At 37.3% G+C, this 21,511-nt stretch overlaps 2 protein-coding genes across 4 annotated transcripts in view; one reads left to right on the forward strand and one right to left on the reverse strand.

The window, feature by feature from the left end:
* The first annotated feature begins 529 nt into the window (after positions 1–529).
* LOC139937053 (E3 ubiquitin-protein ligase DCST1-like) lies at positions 530–14,657 on the forward strand. Its single transcript, XM_071932031.1, has 16 exons — positions 530–742; positions 2,516–2,641; positions 3,036–3,239; positions 4,505–4,644; positions 5,660–5,834; positions 6,569–6,706; positions 7,121–7,242; positions 7,709–7,866; positions 8,068–8,167; positions 8,252–8,347; positions 9,575–9,701; positions 10,288–10,404; positions 11,190–11,332; positions 12,004–12,117; positions 12,485–12,670; positions 12,779–14,657. Exons 1-16 carry the CDS (start codon positions 703–705, stop codon positions 12,851–12,853), a joined length of 2,061 nt encoding a protein of 686 aa, XP_071788132.1. The 5' UTR covers positions 530–702; the 3' UTR covers positions 12,854–14,657.
* A 181-nt stretch (positions 14,658–14,838) lies between these two features.
* Positions 14,839–21,511, reverse strand: part of LOC139937051 (atos homolog protein A-like) — a 36,151-nt gene continuing 29,478 nt past the window's right edge. The window contains exons 8-13 of one of the 3 annotated variants that reach the window (XM_071932029.1): positions 19,909–20,020; positions 19,048–19,206; positions 18,416–18,484; positions 17,804–17,976; positions 16,489–16,658; positions 14,839–15,487 (exon numbers count right to left, since the gene is read on the reverse strand). In XM_071932029.1, the coding sequence (XP_071788130.1) occupies positions 16,502–16,658; positions 17,804–17,976; positions 18,416–18,484; positions 19,048–19,206; positions 19,909–20,020 (670 nt within the window). In that variant the 3' untranslated portion in view covers positions 14,839–15,487; positions 16,489–16,501. Of the gene's footprint in view, positions 15,488–15,823; positions 16,659–17,803; positions 17,977–18,415; positions 18,485–19,047; positions 19,207–19,908; positions 20,021–21,511 lie in introns of those variants that run through there. The other 2 variants (XM_071932030.1, XM_071932028.1) reach the window with 2 other exon arrangements.

Below are 21,511 nucleotides of genomic sequence, written 5' to 3' on the forward strand. Positions count from 1 at the left end.
TCAATTGATTCAGCACCGGGTGGGGTGGGGGATCTCTTCTGCCATTGAAAAACACTTGTTTTTATATCAGATATTATGTATCCAATTATAGTAGTTTGTTTAGGCGTGGCCCTCTAAGTAAACTTTCCTATTGACTTTGAGTATCAAATCATGATTTCGTTATTAAATTTACCCGAATCACATTGAACGTTCTCATAAGCAATTTTAGTAGCACCAGTGGGAACGTCAATGTCCCGGTGTGTGAAGGCAGTGGCGCTTTTGTTCACGAGACTGCGTTCACGAGACTGTGAGCAAAAGGGGCACGTGAGCTACAATGCCTTTCTGCCATTTCTGCACAACTCTGCCGCGCGCGCCAAGCATACGCGCACGCATCGGGCTTTATTTCGATGCAATGGATCGGTCTATTGGTCGTTGCGCAACGCGTGAAGTTGAACGCCCTCCCGGCGCCCGCAAAGCGCTGACCAGCAACGCGTACAATAATACCGCGCGCACACACACACACACACATGCATTTTTTAAAAACTAACGTACGACGTCGTCGTCACACATGCCCCGACAACACTCTCTGAACACATCTCTCTACACGATCGACGAGACACTGTGCACAGCAGTAGGCCTACTTACTAACCGACGACTAGCAGACGATCAACCTGCTGAAGAAAACAAAATTCGGTGTCGCCGGGACTGATCGTAGCAATAACTATGAGTTGTCTTGTGAAATGTTGTGATTATTGCATACCAGGTAAGTTTAAATTGACGAATCAATTGCAGAAGCAAAATAAATACATTCACACGACTAAAAAAAACATGACCGGTGCGCACGGACTGTGACACTCTCGGTTGGCGGAAAGTTTGAACGAATCCAATTAAAATCGTGGTATGATTGGTTCATAACCTTCACCGGACCTGTAGCTAGCTATATCCCTGCCGTAGGACAAACAAAATTGTGATGCAGAAACTTATGTTTACTTAGCCTAACTTTTATAAAACGAAAATCAGTGGTTAGGACCTAACTTGTTTTGTTTTTTTAATTTAGTAGGCTTCGTTTGACAACCCTGTTTTTGCACGTCCATCGATTTCACCCTACACGCAACTGCTCTTCAAAACAATCTTGACACCATGGGCTGAAACATGGAACATGAAGTTTAACCAAGACAAATGCCACACCATGCGCTTCACCTTGCTACGTAAAACCATAAACACTGAGTACAATCTCGGTAGTAGTGCTCTTACTACAGTTTCTGAACATCCCTATCTTGGCCTAACTCTTACAAGTAACCTGTCATGGCAATCCCATATAGACATCATAACTGCAAAAGCTAACAGGATGCTTGGACTCATCAGACGTAACCTCAGAGGCTGCTCCCAGAAGCTACGGCAACAAGCATATCTTTCTCTTGTCCGTCCACATCTCGAATACTATAGTACAGTTTGGAACCCGCACACCAAGAAAAACATCACCAAAATAGAAAAAACCCAGCGCCAAGCTGCCAGATTCATCTTCAACAACTACCACAGCAGGGACAGCGTCTCCAAAATGATAGATGATCTTCAATGGGACTCTCTTGAAAAACGCAGACAGTCTGCTAGTATCTCCTTGATGTACAAGATCCGCTATCGGCTAGTAGCCATCAATCCAACCCAATACCTCATACCCATGATCCCAAGCAGTACTCGATCCTACCACAAATGTAAATACCTAACCATCCCAGCACGTCTCCAGCTCTACAAATATTCGTTTTTTCCACGAACAGTTTTGAGGTGGAATGCCCTCCCCAGCCAGATCCTCGAGCTCCCATCCATCGGGGTCTTTAAGGGGGCGGTTGGAGCAACCATTTAGCTACCTCCCAACTTTTTACTCACACCTTGTACAATAAAATGCACCTGCAACACTTGGCACCGCACATAAGCAGCTATCCTTGGCGTTTATATCCTGACTGAAGGACTATGCCAAGTATCGAAGTAGAAGTAGAAGTAGAAGCAACGTTTATCATGTTTATGGCGTAAAGTTGCGCCATAAACGTTGTGCAAAAAACTGCAAGTGGAATTACGGCGTTGCAAGTTTACGCAGTTGCGTAAAGTTTCGTGAAATCGGCTCCCTGCACAAAGAGCTAATTGATCTTTAACTTAATGCGAATCAATCTTATTTCGATAGTGTGATTTCAAAATCATCACTAAAACATTTTTTTTTTTTTTTTTTTTTCCTTTTTTAACTTGTGCGAGCAAAGTAATTTCTTCTAAGTTCTAGTGGTGGACTACTTTGGAGATTATTAAAGTTTTCTTATGTCATGTATGTATTTATGTCTTCTCATCTTTAGTTAAATGACTCTTAGTTCGTTTTTAGAATCGAACCACTGAACCACTGACAAAAGTAGGAGAGCATTTTGTAGACTAGTTGCGATAACGTAACCCTCCTCCCGACGGCCGTCAGCTGGCGGCCGTCGGGAGGAGGGTTACGTTATCGCAACTATTTGTAGATATTTTTTTATCATGATTTTTGTTTAATTCTATCCAGCTGTAAAGGGGTATCTTGAATGTATCTGTCCGTGGATTTACCGCATATTCTTTGGCACTGGTCGATGTGAATGTGTGGCCGTAAGAACAGTGTTGGGTCTCGCCTTCGGTGGTCTGCTTGGTGCAGGTAATAATTCGTTAATTGTTTTACCTTTTCCAAAGACAAAGTCCCGTTTGAAATGTGTTTTCTCTGAATTAAAACCACTTACTTTTGGGCGTTTTGGCAGGACTATAAGGCAAACCCCATTTATTTCGATGGCATTATAGGCCCATATATAAGCCTACCATCTTGCCAGTTCCGGAAAAAAAAGATCAAAAACATGAAAGAAAAAGTAACTTAATTTGGAGGTTATAATGTCTATGGATGTGATACTACAGTATAATAGCAACAGATTGTAGTGTTTTATAATTAAATGCATTACAACTTTAAGTTAACAAAAGAACACACAATTTTCCAAATGGAAGAGACTTCATGACATTTTCCTAAACTAAAACCATTTCATTTCCCCTCCAAACTGCAGGCCTTTATGTCAGTATTGTAGACAAACTCAATTATCCAGAAAAAGAGCGTCAATTATTTGGCGGAGTTCTAACCCTGCTTTTAGCTGTTGGATTTGCCTGCTCAGTTCAGGTTCGATGTATTGTTCTACTTAGTGTGCCAACTTTCTTTGGGCGGTTTGGGCGAAGTCTCATCACAAGTTATGCCATATTTTTATTGGTAACTGGTAAGTATATCATACACTTCCAATTAATATATCAAATATTTTTAACCACAAGGCAAACTGTCTTCGTAAATTTTAAATTGAATAGAGAGCCCGCCAAAATAGGGCTATAGATAGTTCAGCTGGTAGAGCGCTGGCATGTTAATCCAGAGGTCTTTGGTTCGAGTCCCACTCAAAATTTTCTTTGTTCAACCCCATTTCCAATTTATCATGTAGTTATCAAAGCTGGGAAATGCAGATTTCCTTGATACCTCAAAGAAATATGTATGTTTAAGAAATATGTATGTTTCCTTTGAAACAAAGGGCATCGGGGCAACAACCTGGGGGGGGGGGCACAGAGGCAATAGACCCTTCCCATGATGATGTAAATTGCACGTAGCGCGTGCGCACTAACGTTTTGGTTGGCAAAATGAGGGAACATCGTGCTGTTTTGTACACGGCTAATGGGTGCGCGACGCAGACGCGACTGCGCGTCTGCTTAGTGCACAACTCCATGGCGTTTGCCAACCAACAGGGTCTGTACGCATGCGTGAATGTAATTAGCATATTTCATGGGAAGGGTCCATTGCCTCATGTGGTGGGAGCTATTTAGATTGAAGGGATCCAATGGAGCCATTCAAAGGTTTGGAGGTGCTAATAAAGTTGGCAGCCAACCATGCCGAAATATCAGGAGACTTTCTCAAGTGTATTTGGACCTCAGCTACAAGTCCATGATCGTTTTTTTATTTAACATAAACATCTGAAGAACAAGGCAGTTGTGCCATGAAGAGTATACTATATTTAAGCAAAGATTTGAATGGTCAACTGGAGATTCGTTATTTGAATGTTAGGCATGGGTGCCATTCTGTGGGAAGCAAATGTTTTGTTATAGCACTGATAGCAGGGGGTCAATGTCTGCTCTGATCTATTGTTGCATAAAAAAAAGTTGCTTACTCAAAATGGTGTCTAGTGTGAATAAGAAACCTTCCTATGTGCTTGACACAAGCAGGTTTATATTCTGATGGTCTTCTATTGTTGTACTAATTTGTAGTAGTCTTTATACATATACAATAATGTGAATCTGTAAAACTCAATTTATGACATGGCGTAACCTCAAACCTTTAGCCCAAAAATTGTTCCACATAGCATGGAATACAAGAAAGTTCGAAACCATGTCCTTCCACATACTACATAGCATGGAATAGTAGAGTTCGAAACCATGTCCTTATTTTAACTTCTTTTTGAAAGATTGGATTATAACCTTTTTTTGGCATAATATCTGTCCGCAGGTCCGATGAATAATATTATGCTGAACGCAGATGAGTCATCTCGGGCTATATCATGTACAACCGATCTAACATTCAACCACAGTAAAGAAATCTTCAAGTTACTCTACAAACCCTTCCATGATGCCTTCATAGATGCTGGGGTACGTCTTGGAAATCTTTACATCATATCGTGGCTCAATTTCATAGAGCTGCTTAATAAAAATAAAGGCAGATGGACACTATTGGTATTTACTCAAAATAATTATTAGCATAAAACCTTACTTGGTAACGAATAATGGGGAGAGGTTGACAGTATAAAAAATTGTGAGAAACAGCTCCCTCTGAAGTAATGTAGTTTTCGAGAAAGAAGTAATTTTCCACGAATTTGATTTCGAGACCTCTAGATTTAGAATGTGAGGTCTCGAAATCAAGCATCTGAACGCACACAACTTCATGTGACAAGGGTGTTTTTAAAGGAACACGTTGCCTTGGATCGGTCGAGTTGGTCCTTGAAAAGCGTTCTGCAACCGTTTGTTATAAAATCTGTATGGTTAGAAAGATGTTGTAAAAGTAGAATACAATGATCTACACAAATATGCCTCGAAATTGCGTGGTTTTCTTTTTACTTCGTCGACTAACACTGTCGGCCATTATGGTAGTCAAATTTTTGACTCCCATAAATGGCCGACCGTGTTAGTTCGCGACGTACAATGAAAACCGTGAAATTTTGAGTGATACTTGTGTTGATAATTATATTCTACTTTTAAAACATCTTTCTAACCATATGCATTTCATAACAAATGGTTTAAACGCTTTTTATAGACCAACTCGTCCGATCCAAGGCAACGTGTTCCTTTAATTTCATTATTATCTTGCAACTTCGACGACCGATTGAGCTCAAATTTTCACAAGTTTTTTATTTTTATGCATGTTGAGATACACCAAGTGAGAAGATTGGATTTTGACAATTACACAAATATTTGCTACAGTAAGCACGAAAATTTGCTTATCGTTAGGCAGCACTATGAAATTGGGCCCTGGTTGGCACAATTTTACGTGCTTATTGTTTGTGTTTAAGCAAACTCTACGAAATTGGTCATGTGTGCTTAAAATGTGTGTAATCTGTACAATTATCCTTTCAGCTTTTTTTCAATTTTTATCTCAATCTTGGCATAGATTCGACAGGATGCAATTGATGACGATGCTGAGACAATGAAAAGTCGATTTCGCTATTATGTTGAGGAGATTGAAGGGGATCGTTTTGAAAAACTGCGAAAGTTTAACGAGGAAGAGAAAACTAGTGACTCAATCAAACAAGGCTTCAACCTAAAGAGCCTCAGAAGATGTAAAGGTAAAAATAATATGAAAATAATTACACAGAACTTTCTAGCTTTTAAACAATTGCATATTCAACGAATAAAAAACATTTGGTTAAGTGTATATATACAAAAAAACATGGTGTGACTTTGATTGAAGCTTTGATCTAGCTCAAATAGGAAAGGAGAGAGTATTTGAGAAACAGTGGCTTGAGTTGGTGTGATGTTATAACATCACTGATGCATGCTAGGCCCCCACCAACCCCTATCAACCACAGAATCATCTAAAAGTTCTGTGGTCAGTCCACTTTCCAGTAGTTACCAAAGAAAAAGAAGATGTAATAAAAAAAGTCCAGGAGACCTATCGATTACATATCCCCATATGGTTACAATAAAAAGACAACAAAAAAACAACCCAAAACAGAAAAAGAAAATACACAGTTTCTGTTGAAGAATTAGCAACAAGTGAACTTTACTGGTGGCAAAGTAACAAAGTAGAAGTTTACAAAAACTACTGATAAACAAATGAAGAAAAGAGATTTCACAAAGATTGCCATAATAAGTCCTCTTTACCTTGTTTAATGTAAGTGCTGTGATTTAATTTACTAAGCAGAGCGTCTTTAAATGCTGTTCATTAGTATTTTTCTGGATTTCTTATTTTCACTCATTTGGCAATATAGGATAAGAAGTGTAAATTACTTTGGCCCACCCCGTCAAATGAAGGCATGTGTCATTATCATGGGAAATTCTGTTTCTGTTTTGTTTTCAGATGTTTTTGTAGAAGGTTTAGCAGAATGTGAACCAGCTTATCATAGAGTATGGGCTACGTGCAAAGAACGTTACCCCGTGTGGCACTTGATTGTCTGTCTGCCATTGCATGCATTTACCGTCTGCTCACTGCTTAGATGTAAGTTAACCTAAAATCAGATTGGAGATCGATTAAGACTTATCCAGGAAAGCACAAAATTAGTTTCAATTTTATACAGGCTTACATTAGGGTACACAAACTTGTTCCTTTTGGGCCCAATTAGGTTAAACCTAATTATTATTTTGTAATATTTTGGCAACGTTTGTTTAAAAAAAAGTTTCTTTGAGGCAATCCCTCAAGCTGGGAGTAGTTTCAAAACAAACTTCAACTTGTACTATTTAGTAGCACCAGAAATGAAACAGAAAATGAAGATGAAATTAGTAATGACAGAAAATTAAATATTACCAGGTTCATCCCGATAGTCACATGATGCTTAACAATGAAAAAAGAAAGACAGTATGCGTTATTGGAAGATCTCTAAACAAATGTCATTTGAATCTTGATTAATCACAGTGCTGGAGGGATTTTGTCCGTCATTACCCAATCAACCAAAGAAAACCATTGAGATGTTTATGAGAGTCAAGAATGGATTTAGATCATTGACCAAAAACTTCAAAGTCAAGCTCAAATGGAAAGTAAGACGGATGCATGTTGTTGACTTTTGTCTCTTGCCGTTGTTAAATGCATGCTGCTACCTTTGTTGTTGCTTTTGTGTCAGTTGTTGTATTGTTGTGAAATTTCTTGATCTAATAATTGACTATAAAGTGAAAAAATAAATGAAAAATGACTAATGGTTACATAGATACATTGCATGTTAAGTTATTTATCCAATGCATACAAATTTATTGTTTTCTAGTCATGAAGCTATATAGGACTATGTTCTTCTTATACAATTTTAATTAAATTCTTAAAAACAAAACAGACCGAATATTGTCAGGCCTAATACTTCACTGAGGCAACAAAGGTGATAATTTATATTCCATACAATATTGGTGTTCCCTGATAAAAGATTCCCTGAAACAAGAACCAAAGAATCAAACCTGCATTATCGTTGACCTTAACCAAAGTTGTATTAAACACAAACCACTTTTTCTTCAACAGTCAATCCACTTTCCAGTACACCTTTTGAACACTACAGCAATTGAAGCCGTTGTTCGTAAAATGAACCATGAGATTCACATAAAGAAGCAATGGCTGGATGCTTTGGTTTTCATTGTTGAGGTTCTGCTCTCCTTCGCATTTGTTTTGGTGTTCATCAGGTAGGTTGAGAATGACATGGCTGTTTATTTATATGGGGAAAAGGGGCTTGATTTTCTCAAATTTTACACAAATAAAATTATCCAAATACCAATAGCGGATAAAAGTCTATTGCTTTCTCTGTCCAATTGTTTGGAAAGGTGGGGGATACTGCTTACATGTTTAAACTCAGCTATGAATTTCTTTTCTTGGCATACATTCAGTGCTAGCGGTTACAACACCAAGTACCTTAAAGACATTGACTTTGATAATGTATACATGACGGCCTACTTCAGGAGGATTGATGCCCGTAGAAAAAAACAGGTGAGTGGAAATAGAGAAGTGTAAAAATACAGCAACTTGAAATAATGTTTTGAAATTAAGAGCATATTATTCCTCTGCTTACAGAACAAGAGAACATTGCTTCCTTTGAAGAAAGCACAGAAATCAGACATCATTGAGACAGTTCGTTGGAAGTTGAGAAAAGAAGAAAAAAAATCATCGGTCAGTGTCATCTCTCAGAGTAGAGTTTCTCTTCAAGTTTCAATCAAGATTAAAGGAACACGTTGCTTAGGATCGGATGAGTTGGTCTTTGAAAAGCGTTTGTAACCCTTTTTTATAAAATGCATATGGTTGGAAAGATGTTTTAAAAGTAGAATATAATGATCCACACAAGTTTGCCTCGAAATTGCATGGTTTTCCTTATACTGTGCGAACTATAAACACGGTCGGCCATTTATGGGAGTCTAAAATTTGACTCCCATAAATGGCCGACCATGTTAATCGACGAGGTAAAAGGAGAACCGTGCAATTTCGAGGCATGTTTGTGTGGATCATTTTATTTTACTTTTACAACATCTTTCTACCCACATGCATTTTATAAAAAACGATTACAAACGCTTTTCAAAGACCAACTCGACCGATCCAAGGCAACGTGTTTCTTTAATATCAACTCATTACTTTATAGATGACATAATTATTAAGATACTAACAAAACCTTGCTGTAAGCAAAGAAAGCCACAACATTCTGCAATAAAGATATATTGACGGCATCACTCGTAGAAAACAGTCTAATAAAATCATCAAAATTTATCTTCAGTGTTAAACCAATAACATGATTTGGTCAACTACAAACAAATATCCCAAGTAATTGCCTTTACTGTGGATAAACCCTTGTTGAGATATTGGATGTCAAGCTGTCGATTTAACAAAGACTTAGGACTCGTCCTGCAGATGGATTTTGTGAAATCGATCCTATGATGGGTCTTACAGAGGATCCAAAGGCTAAGGCACGGTCCCACTGCAGCGATAACGATAACGATAACGATAAAAAGAGAACGCATTCCATTGGTTGAATGAGCGTGTGCGTATTCTGCGGGGAGCAATTCAACCAATAGAATGCGTTCTCTTTGCTTTGTGATCGTTATCGTTTTCGTTATCGCTGCAGTGTGACTCGGCCTTTAGACTCGTCCTAAAATCTAGGATGGATTCTAAGTTAGGAAGAGTTTTGTGAAATCAACTCCAGGTCTTGAATCACTTACTCTGCATTTATCCAGTCAGACTTGAAATGCAACACACAAGTTAATAGTATGGTTGAACATGTCCTCCGCGGTACCCTCAAATACCATGCACTTGAGAGTATGATCTTTCTACAGTTTACCCCAGTTTTGAGAGACCCGTTCTGGAGTATATGTGTCATTATTGTACAATGAACCTCAATTTCTCCAACAGTTAATGGGTTTCATGAGACTCACCATGCGATTAGTTGTGACCGTTGCCATGGTATTCTTTGACCATCTCTTCTTTCTCATGCTGGATCTAATTGCAAGAAATAGTCAATTGGACTACAAATTCAAAGGTAGGTGTACATACTGCCCCTAGTCTAAGAAGTGGCGAAGCAGACGGTTGTTATTGGGGGTGGGGGTGGGGGTGGGGGAGACATAATGTTGTTTTGGGGGTGGTGGTTGTTATTTAATTAGTTGAATTCATTTGTGCATAATGTACTCTAAAGCCTGGTTCATACTTCCTGCGAATGCGAAGCGAATGTTGACCCCACAAATTCGTAACAAATAATTCGCAGCAGTTGAACTCTGCTCGACTCGCTTGTGAATATCGCCGCAAAAGGAGGGTTGTGACGTCAAATTCAACCTCTCCCCATTACTCGTCATCAAGAAAGGATTTATGCTAATAATTATTTTGAGTATTACCAATAGTATCCACTGCCTTCAACCAATGTTACAATGTATCAAAAAAAAATCACATAAGTGTAGGGGCCTATCTCGCATATCAAATTATCAAGATAAAGTGATCTCAACAAAAATAAAAAAGAAGTAGATGACACATCTGAGATGTTGCTCACGATGTAAAAATGAACAACAGCTTTACATCAACGCTAACTTCCCTCTATCAGGTTGGTTTTACTCGTCACATTTATTTTATTGCAGGGGAGCATAGACTAGAAGTAAAAGTTGAAGGAACAGGAATCGTTGCCCAAATGTTTAGAAAAGTTCTCTCATCATTTAGCCAGCAACACAGCATATCTACAATTGCAACAAACAAACGTAAGGGATTGTGTTTATTAGATTGATTGAACACAAAGATTTTGCCACAACACATTGTAAACCATTACAACGTGCTCTGTATAGACAACAGTCTTGAAGCCGAGACTACCAAGTCCAATACCGGAGACCAAGCTCTCCACTCTGAGATGGAGATTTAGACCTCAATCTAAGGGGGAGACCGGGATTGACACCTTCTCATCGAGACCAAGACAGGGGACCAACACCTCAGACAGTACTGTGAAAAAAAAGGGGAACAAAATCAAAACTAACTTTCTTGATTTTGTTTAATGCTGAACTGCTGAAAGCTTGGCTCAGTCTTCACTACGATTGTAACATGGCCACTAATTGGACTTTGGACTAAACAAAAATAAGGCCTTGACACAAAACCCCCCCGAGACCTTTTTGCTCCAAGACTGAATCTTCAAAGTCAACACCTTGCAACAACTGAGACCTAAACACATCGGATCTCGAGACCTACAGTACTCATAACTTACCTTCTTAAATGAGTCTTTATTATTTCCAAACATGGGTCTGAATAGCTGTAAAAGTGAAATACTGAGATGTTTGCGACACCATTCGGGTGTGAAAAGTGCTGTAAAAGATTACAAGAACTGTGTATCATTATATCTAAACATCCCTTTCCCCTCCTCAAAAAAAGTAATTATTTTTTAGATACATGTTCTATAAATTCAGTGTTTTTCCTTTTGTTGTGAACACTTTGAAGATCATATGAAAAAAGACACTCAGCCTGTCAATAAATTTCCCCGTCTCTGATTCTGTCCTAGAATGTCTACCAGTGCCGAGTGCCCCTGATAACAAGCTGACTATGATGGTATTTGCTGCTTGGGGTGCAGTATGGCTATCCCTTTACTTTGAAGCCTATGCACTACGTCTTCGTAGAATCATCTGTGCTTACTTCTATCCGAAGGTATCATCAAACAGACACAATACACGTAAAAATAACTCAAATATTTGGGTAGAGGTTGCTGAGCAGTGCACCCTGCTAAAGCTCTGTAACAGTACGAGTTCAGGGAATCAGGTCCTATTCATGGCACTCATGTCCTTCAGCAAAACACTCGACCACAAATATGATAAATGCTCCGTCCTTGGGATTGAACTTAAAGCCATAGGTACCATTCGTTGTGTAACATTAAAAGAACCCAGGTTTGCCCCAGTGTTTATGACTTGGTTGTCTGCAAATAACACCAAATCTTCTAGTGAACCTTTTTACAAACTGTGGCGTCATTATTTAAACAAAAAGGGCATCTGTTGTTAAAACCAAATAAAGGCTCCAAATGAAGGCTCCAAATGGGAGGTTCATAGATAAAATGCTCTATAAGAACTTGGTATTATATACTTGTATCACATCCTTGTACTGAATGATGACCTTTGCTGCTCAAACTTTATCTTGAGCTTGTTGGCTTGACTGAAAATAGCTTAGAATTTTTTATTTTGATAAACATATTGGTGAAGTAATAAAAGTCAGACAAAATTCAGTAAACTTGAACATTTTACAATCTTTTCTCTTAACGATGGTATTGTGTGCATGTAATAAGAGAACACTGCTACAATTGTTGTCACTACTCTTGCCTCTAACAGAGAGAAAAACAACGAGTTGTGTTCTTGTACAACGAACAGCTGAAAAAGAAAAGTGGTTTTTTGAAGCACTTGAGGTACACAGTCAGGCAACTTGCTAAGGAGAAGAGACTTGGGGTATGTGAAACTTTGTCATTTAAAAAATAAAAAGCTGAGTTATCGATCACATACTTCTTTTGTTTCAGCCATAACTACCCTGAAATTTGACTTGAGCAGTTTAAATACTGTCGGCTTCTAGGGTATGTCAAGACCAATTCCCACGCCAAGTTTGGAGATAATATGCCAAGTCCTTCTTGAGTTATTGCTTGGACAACATTTCTTGTTTTAGTCAAAATGACCTAAATACTCGGACAATGATTTCACACATGCAGAGAAAATCTGGAGGTCGCTGGGTCAAGTCCCACTCTAGTAAATTGTTTGTTGTTCAATCCCAAAATATTTTGAACTTATCTGTTCCATGTAACCATTCTACTAATATCTGCAGGCAAAGATTGGAACCCTAACTTCTCTGTACATTCATTGGCCAAGACTGTGTGGCTGGCTAGGAATATTCGGTCTTAGCAAAAGATCTTGCCTAATCTGTGATGAAAAGGAGAATAAGGACTTTCACAAGTGTTCAACGGAGGGTTGTGACTTCGCCTATTGCTGCGATTGTTGGAGGGATATCAAGGTTTGTAGAAACAGGGACAAACAATGGGATTAAAGCAGAAACTGGCATGGGATTGGTTTGTGCGTGACAAAGTCTTTTGTTCTTACTCCATTTGTTCACCATTCACAGAAAGTCTGCTATGCCTGCAAGATTTCTAAAGACACGTATGATGGGGAGGTCGATTTCCTGTCAGAATCTGAATGATGCTTGAAATCTGAGCATGTTGAGTAACCCACTTCAGCAGAGATAACATGAGGTTTCACTCATCGCAAACCCAGAACTGCAAGTCTCAAGATGGTTGAAGTTTTGGATGAGGTTATCATAACAAAAAAGAGTAGGAGAAAGTGATGTAGTACATGAAATAATGATTAATTATGACAATTGAGAGGGAATGAGAAATGGGGCCATAGAGTAAGGGAAGGAGTGGCATCTTCTAAACTGTTTCCTGTCTAATATTCAGTTTTTCCTTTCCAGAGGTTAGTGACAAGAGGTATTAAGACGATTGTGGCAATCAGGCTATAGGTACAATTCAACTGAATTCAAGAGGTATAATAATAATTAAAGTGGCTTCTTATATATTGGCATATCCATCACTCAGTGACACTCAAGGTGTGTAACTTGTGGGACTCTGTGTGGATTATGAGACCTACTCCTTTAACACAACACCATGTAACGGTTTACAAGGTGCCATGGTGCAATATCAAGCCAATCAAACCAGGAACACAGGGGCGAGCTCCTTCTCTTTTCGGTAAATACACTGGGTTCTTTTATGTGTCTTGCACAACACATGGGACCAACAAGGGTTATTCCAGATGGATGTCATGGACAACAAAATACTCAAATTTTTCTGTTGTGTTTAGTCTATGAATTAATAAATACATACTTTATTCTTACTTCCAGATAAATTAAAACTTTCTGATATTATCAATTAATTCTAATATAATACACTTTGTTATTTCAAATTGAACATAGCATGCACCTTAACCTACTTATATTATATTACCAAAAACCTAGTGTAATTCGTTTGATCATTTTATTTAAAACGATATCGGAATTCCTGCAGCCGATTTCAAGACACGCTAGGATTAATCCTATATCTAGTGAGGATGAGTAACCTGTCCTACTCGTCCTAACTTAGGACCTGGGTTCAATGCGTTCTACGTCTTCGGATACGCAACTTAACTTGTCCCAAGTCCTAAGATCAACCCTAAGTAAGGAAGAGTTTGATGAAATCGACGCCTGGCATATTAGTTGGATGTTTATAACATGTATTAACTTGTTGTTAATAGTTAATAGCTAAATAATCTTTATTGAGTTAAATATTCATATCAGTAATACGTTGATGCATTTTTCACTTCTTAATTGAGCTCAAGTATATTATATTTAATGTATTCTGGGCTTCAATTAGAATTAAACATTGAAGAAATCAAAATTGAATGAAATGGCTGAGATGTTATTTTTCGAACCAATCAGACAGATTTTCTTTTTGTGTGAGTCATGCTTTAAGTAAAAGCAAATAAAACATTAGAAATAAATATAAAGCCAATAAATATTAATATATTACGATACAGTGGTCATGTTGTTATAAATGCAATAAATCTATTCCTCCGTTCCTTCCAATGTTCCTTCCAATAAACCAAATATTATTAGTCATAAATTAGTCGTCATTTTCATGATGCAGACTATCATTCCAGTGGTTTCCAATTGTGAAGAGAATTTGCTTGGCTATTTTCAATTTGCATAAATGATGAGTAGGGCTTTGTGTCAAATCTTTGCACGATGCGAAACACACTTCGGCAGGATAAATGTCTACCATTACCAATATTCTGAGAGTCAATTCCTCTGTGTACACTTTCAGTTCCAAAATGGCGAGCAGGACAGGCGTGTTTAAAGTTTGTTGGGGGTCATGCAAGGGGTTTATAACCAATGCAGACCTTCCGTTTAGGTGAATTTAAATCATATTTTAATTCTCTATCAAAATAAAAATGGATCTGACATTAATCCCAATTTTTAAAGTTTATTGCACTAAAAAAAATTAGACAAGTTAATAAAACTACCTCAAGATGCTCCTTGGGTGTCAGGACATGAACTGATGTTTCCCGCATTTAAAAAAAAAACCATTCAATGATAACAAGTCTAACTTTTTGCAGACGTTGCTGAATTCAGTAAAATCTGCTAAGTGAAAGTAAACCAGCATGATTCATGCTTGATTGCGGACAATTTTCGGTACACCCCCCAAAAATAAAAAATCCATCCTTCCAAATATTTCTCATTATTCCCACTTGGACTTATTGCAAATAAAGACAAAGTTTTCAAAAAGGGATAGTAAATAAATTTCAAAAAGAGATAAAATTAAGTCAAAAATCTATGGAAAACAGCAAGGCTGAAAAATTAGAAATAAATATAAACATATCAGACAATAAACATAATAATACACAAAATGTTGTCACGTTAGTTTGCAATAATAATCTATTTAAATGATTTTAGTATGAAGGATTCAACTTTACATTTGAAATCTTCTCGCATAGATTGCTATTAGTAATTGATTTTAAAAAGGTGCTATAAATATATGTTTTATGATTGGAATAAGAATTGAAGCAACTTCTACACAGTTGTTACTGGGATGACATATTCCATGATATTAAAATTGTACGCATCACCAAAGTAACTTCCATCAATACTGTTTAAGAGCTGTTAGACAGACGCCCATAAAGAAAGCACTATACAATTATTATTATTGTTCAGCAAAGTTTAAGCATCGATATCTGCTTACCCCAGAATTCTGCGCTTCCAGTCCACATTCTCACTTACAGGGCAAGAGCTGAATTTCTGTACTAGCTGTGTAAAATAACCAAGAATGCTTAGTACTGTGTGTTACATGCACAAAGCCACAAGTCCTTGCTTAACTGTGAAATGCACTCGTTAAGCGTGAATCTTAGTCTGTCATTAAAGGAACACTTTGCCTTGGATCAGTCGAGTTGGTCTTTGAAAGTGGTTTTCAACCCTTTGTTAAAAAATGCATATGATTAGAAAGATATTTTAAAATTAGAATATAATTATCCACACAAGTATCACTCCGACCAAGTTAGTTCGCAAAGTAAAAGAAAACCACGCAATTTCAAGGCATATTTGTGAGGATCATTGTATTCTACTTTTACAACATCTTTCTACCCATATGCATTTTATAACAAACGGTTACAAATGCTTTTCAAAGACCAACTCGACCGATCCAAAGCACCGTGTTCCTTTACGTAGAGACATAAAATAGGAACCTGTATGCTCACTGTGTACACAAGTGTATTGGCAGTACATGTATAACTGGTAACCAACCCCTTAGCAATACACTTTAGTCATTAAGATTCATCTATTGATTAAATTTACCTGACCTGGGTATCATCTTGGATGCGCCATTTTGGGAGTCGTTGTCCCTGTATCACAGTATAGGGCCCATTTATGGCCAAGTAGTCTTTAAACGCTAACCACAATTTGTAATGTTATGAGGACAAATGTTGTCATGCAAAGAAATTGAAACAAACGTCGCTTGTATTGTTGAAGGAACCTAAATAAAACAATCTTGACTCAAGAAGATGGAGACCTTACTAGGTTTGCCCAGATCCTGTTCAAGAGTTAATCACACACTCAAACAAGTCTGTACACAAAATATCTTTCTATTTACACCACATTAATATGCAAAAATGGTGCATACATAATGATCAACTCGTACATTATTCATGTGGACTGAATACATCTACATCAGTATGCAAAAATGCATACCTAATGATTAATTATTCATGATGTAGACTGAACAAACTATGTAAAAGAAACATTAGTGTAAAAACCTGCAAACCGTGCTCATTTCTTGGGAGAGAATCTTGGATTGGTTGGCGTCTCAGTGAAGGAACGAAGCTCATAGGTACCAAGAGCTGACTCCAAATCAGGACTGTGACGAGCAAAGATCATTCTGATATCAGTATGCAGATAAATCTTGCCTGATTTAGAGCTCTGAAACCTGCAATCATAAAAATCCAAATATTTATTAATAACTAATGCTTATATAATTTAATTTAATTAAATGCAGCGTTAAAGATGCCATGTCAGATTTTTGGCCGATTTGACCCCAAAATTTTGATTTAAAAATATTTTGATGGGGGTCGAGAAAGTTGCAAGCTTTCATTTGAGCCATTGCTCGAAAAAGTCCGCCAATTATTAGTCGCAGTGAAATAAAGTGCTCAAAATTAGTTTTTTCGGGATCCCAACAATTTATCACGTGACCAATTCTTATGTATTTTATAAGAAACGTTTTAAATTTTTGTCATGGTGCCTGACCATTAAGAGTAAAAGTTAAACTTTTTTCGTTAGAGGGGGTGATACTCTTTGAAATACCATTCACTCAAACAAATCTATTTTTTAATGTTTGGGGCAAAAAATCTGACATAGCATCTTTAAAATCATGAAAATTGTTTTCCAGTGTGCATCTTACAATAAAAACACAAATGGAGATAAACTTGAGATAAATTTATAAATTAGAATGGAAGAACTACAAAAAGATAAACTGGACAAAATATACATAAACAAAGATATTTACAATCATCCTAAAAATACTAGGGTGACGACCAAACAAATTAAAACCACCAAAGTAAAGGAACAATAAGAAACACAAACACAAATGATGCATACAAAAAATGGTTAATTATGCCAGCAACCCAGGAAAAAACAGCAAAGGAACAGTGGGTTCGAGAAGGACATTTCTTCCTGATTTGTTGACAACCACTGAAGAATGAAGTGGATGGGTAGGATCTTGCATAATGTCTTGAATCTTAGATGTAATGGCAGATTCAAAAGTACAATGTGAATCTTTAATGTCCAAGCCAATTAAGTTTCTTTCAACCACAAATGTATCTCAATACATTCATGTACATAAAAGAAGGTATAAAACAATTTCATCAAGATCAAAACGGTTTAATGACAGTCAAAATACAAGTTAAATAGCAAAATAGCAACAACAATCAGGGGAAAAAAAGATGATTTAAGAAATTAAGCCTTGTCTTGAAACACTGACATGATGCTGCTGAGGGAAAATGTGATGGAAGACAATTTGTAAAATAAAATCAGAATAAATACATAAGTGCAGAGGAGAGCCTTTTTGATTCTGACCTGATATGAATGAGGTATCGTAATTCTTTCTCACAGTCATCAGTTATTTGTGCATTGCTCGGCATATAGAATATACGCTGTCTGGCGAACGTCTGGCAGGTTGGAGGCATATCAGCTAAGTTGTATCTCATCACAAACATCTTAACCACTGTCTTATTGGGGTTGAATAATGTCTGTAAGAAAAGGGGAGAAACAAATTAAAATGTCCATCCACTGGTAGCATTTTCTTGAATTTCAAATAAAGCTATTATTTAAACAATTGGTTTGGTTTTTGTCAAGTACCAAACACATTGGTCTCCTAGCTTATAAAAGTGATTCTGAACAATGTTTAATAGGATGGTCGCGTCTTTCAAACACCTGTGATAAAAAGTCCAAATCTTGACAATTTCATTTTTTTTAGTAATTGTTTAAAATTATAAAGATTTGCTCATTCTTGTTGGGGAATCGTAATCGCTGGTTCCAAACTATGTAATGTGGGAATGGTTTACAATATATGATATTACACTCACCAAAAGGTTGCAATACATAACAACCATACTGACTAAAACTAAAACATTAAAGAGGGGAAATCTCAGATCGGATGACCTGAAGGTCAAAGTTCAAACCACTTACCACCTGAATAGTTCCTATTTTGGGTATATGGTAACCTCGTCTTCCAAGATGTTCCAAATTGATGTAGCCCTGTAAATGTTAAAATACTTGATCAGCTCTCTGTGATGCCAGTTACTCTTTGCTAAAAAGCTTGTATCAGAGTGAAATGTAAACCCAGAGATTCTGTCTCCCAATATGGGAAATAAACATTGGCTGGAAAGAGGTTGGTTCAAAAGAGGGCGCTATCAGAGGAAGTTTGTACACATCTCACCACATGGGGGAACAGAATCTCTGGGGGGTGGGGGCACACCAGAATCTCAGGGATGACAGAATATAGTTACTGTGTAGCACAAAACACTCATGACACTTATCAAGCAAGAGAAGGGGCTTGCCTCAGTGCTTCTAAATGGACTGCTTATATCCTCTTTGTACATGTTTGGAGTACTGATTGAAAGAGAACAGGTGATTGGGGCGACTCCAGGAGTGCGCCCCCATTACAATTTGAGGATGAGGCGGCCACAGATTTTCAGTATTTTCTGAATGATGATGATGATATGTGATGCACATTTTAACCTAATAATTCGCGCAATACAAATGAATAATGGAACTTATTATTCTTGGAAAAAAACAATTCTTTATTTTAATGAACTTACAAAATAAGATGACGGAGCATCGTCATCAGACACACTGTAGAAGAATGTAGTAACTGGAAGAACAGCGTGTTTAGGACAGAAGGACCCACTAGCTCCAATCTCTGCAGTAAAACCATCAATGGTTCCGAGAGGCTCTAGGCGACCATTCAGTACAGACTCCTATCAGAAGGATAATAACACAAGATTAAAATGAATTTTATTTGGATTACGTACAGTTTTTCTACATTTTAATTATTGTTCACATGGGACTAACTAAACACCTGATTAATCACCTTTCTTGCCTTCTTACATTCCTTAATTTATTCAATGTATCAATAATTTGGAACTTGGATTTGAAAATCTGGTAAAATGACCGGCTTACTCCGTGTCTAAATCGGCAGCTACAGCTGGATTTCGGCTTCATCATGCATTGAGGTTATGGCCTATGTCACAAGCAACCAATTGAATTGGAGTTCCTCAGACTATATCAGCAGTTGCTAAGTCCCAGGGTTCAGGGCAAACTTTTCTAGATAGTTAACACCCATACACAACTCTGAATGAATGTATACAATATGTTTAAATTTCAAACACAAAAACCTTGCTGAAAAACAAGTGACAAACAGCAGCACTGTCTTTAGAGTAGGGAATCCAATATCAGTGTTCACTTGTGACTAATCAAACCATTGTAACAGAAAACAAAATAAATTTAACATGCAAATGACTCACTTGGTCAGGAACGCTATCCCATGTAACCAATCAAGTCATTAACCCAGACATTATTCAAAATATATCTCGTTAATAGTTCAGTGATCATCCATAGTCCAGGTAAAAGTACACTAACCACTTCATAACCAAAACTAGATGACTTGATTTAAAACAAACCTCAAAGTTTCCAAGAAGACAGCTTGTAGAGGCTGGAGCACTGGTACTGAACACCCGGGTAGATTGAGCCAATGGAGTGTTAGGATTCTCAAGATCATTGCAAGAAGGAGAACTAGACAAATCAAAGAAATATATCAAATGTGAACCTAACACCAACAGTTTGCTGTAACAGTGTTCTGCAAACTCTCCGGGATACATGTAGGTAGAATCTTTTCAATTCAGTAAATGGCACAAACCATGAAAGGTTAAAAATCAAAGAAGTTATTACGAGTCAGTTCAGGTAAATAATTGACATAGTTGCTCACGGTCAAAAAATGAATTTTTTTTATACTTTGTGGGTGGAAGGGCCTTGGGGTGCAAGTAAACAAAATTGCATTTTCAATTCTATATATAGCCCGTTGCCATGGTTACGGCTCATTTTGTTTTTTGGCCATTTTAGGCCGATTTTGGGGTCTGAAAAACTGGTTTTTAGCTCATATTTACAACTCCACCCCACCAAAATGCAACATTATTTCAAAAAACCTTTTATATCACTACAAAGTATCATCCTTGGCCTTCCTTGAGAAAAAAAATTATTGCTTTAAATATCACCCTTGTGCTATTTTTGCATCATGCATTACAGTATGTTTTTAGAACTTGCAAAATCGACATTTTTACCCTATTTTTGGACCCCAAAATGTCAACTTGCCAGGGGTCTCAGAAAATTTTCCTTTCGGCTGTGATTAGGGCCAACTTTGGTCTTTCCATATCTGGTGTCAAAAACTTGGGCAATTGTATCCTGTTGTGACAGTACTGCCTCAAAACTAGACTTTTTTCCCAAAAACGTGAAAAATGCCTTTTTAAGGGTCTTTTCACATAATATCGACATACGTGTCCACGGTAAAAAAAAGGAATATTTTTCTTATACTTTGTGGATGGTAGGGACTTGGGGTCCAAATAAACAACATTTACATTTCAAATCATAATACAACACGTTGCCATGGTAACAGTTCATTTGTGTTTAGGCCACTTTAGGCCGATCTTGGGGTATGAAAAACTGTTTTTTTAGTTAATATTTACAACTCCACCCCACCAAAAAAACAAAAATATTTCATAAAACCTTTTACATCACTACAAAGTATCATCCTTGGCTTTACTTGAGACAAAAAAATATTGCTATAAATTTCACCCCTGTGCTATTTTTAGAACGTGCATTAGAGTATGTTTTTAGAACTTGCAAAATCAACATTTTTACCATATTTTTTGCCCTCAAAATTTCATTTTTTTCAGGGGTCTCAGAATATTTTCCTTTCGGTTTTGATCAGGGCCAAAATTTGTCTATTTATTTCTGGTTAGAAAAACTCGGGCAATTGTATCCTGACGTAACAGAACTGTCTCAAAAATATACCCTTTTCCCCGAAAACATAGAGAAATGCATTTTGAAATATTTGCTTCATTTTGAATTTATAACATTAAGAAGTTAGTAATAATTCCATCAATCTGGCAGCTTTTCATAAGCACTCTGTAGGCTTAGTGCATTACCAAACATTGATCAGGACTTGTTGATGACCTAAATCTTATAATTTTCCCCGCCCCGGCCCCACCCCGGCCCCGGCCCAATCAT

The sequence above is a fragment of the Asterias amurensis genome, chromosome 5 (genome assembly GCF_032118995.1).
Source record: "Asterias amurensis chromosome 5, ASM3211899v1".
NCBI classification, from domain to species: Eukaryota; Metazoa; Echinodermata; class Asteroidea; order Forcipulatida; family Asteriidae; genus Asterias; species Asterias amurensis.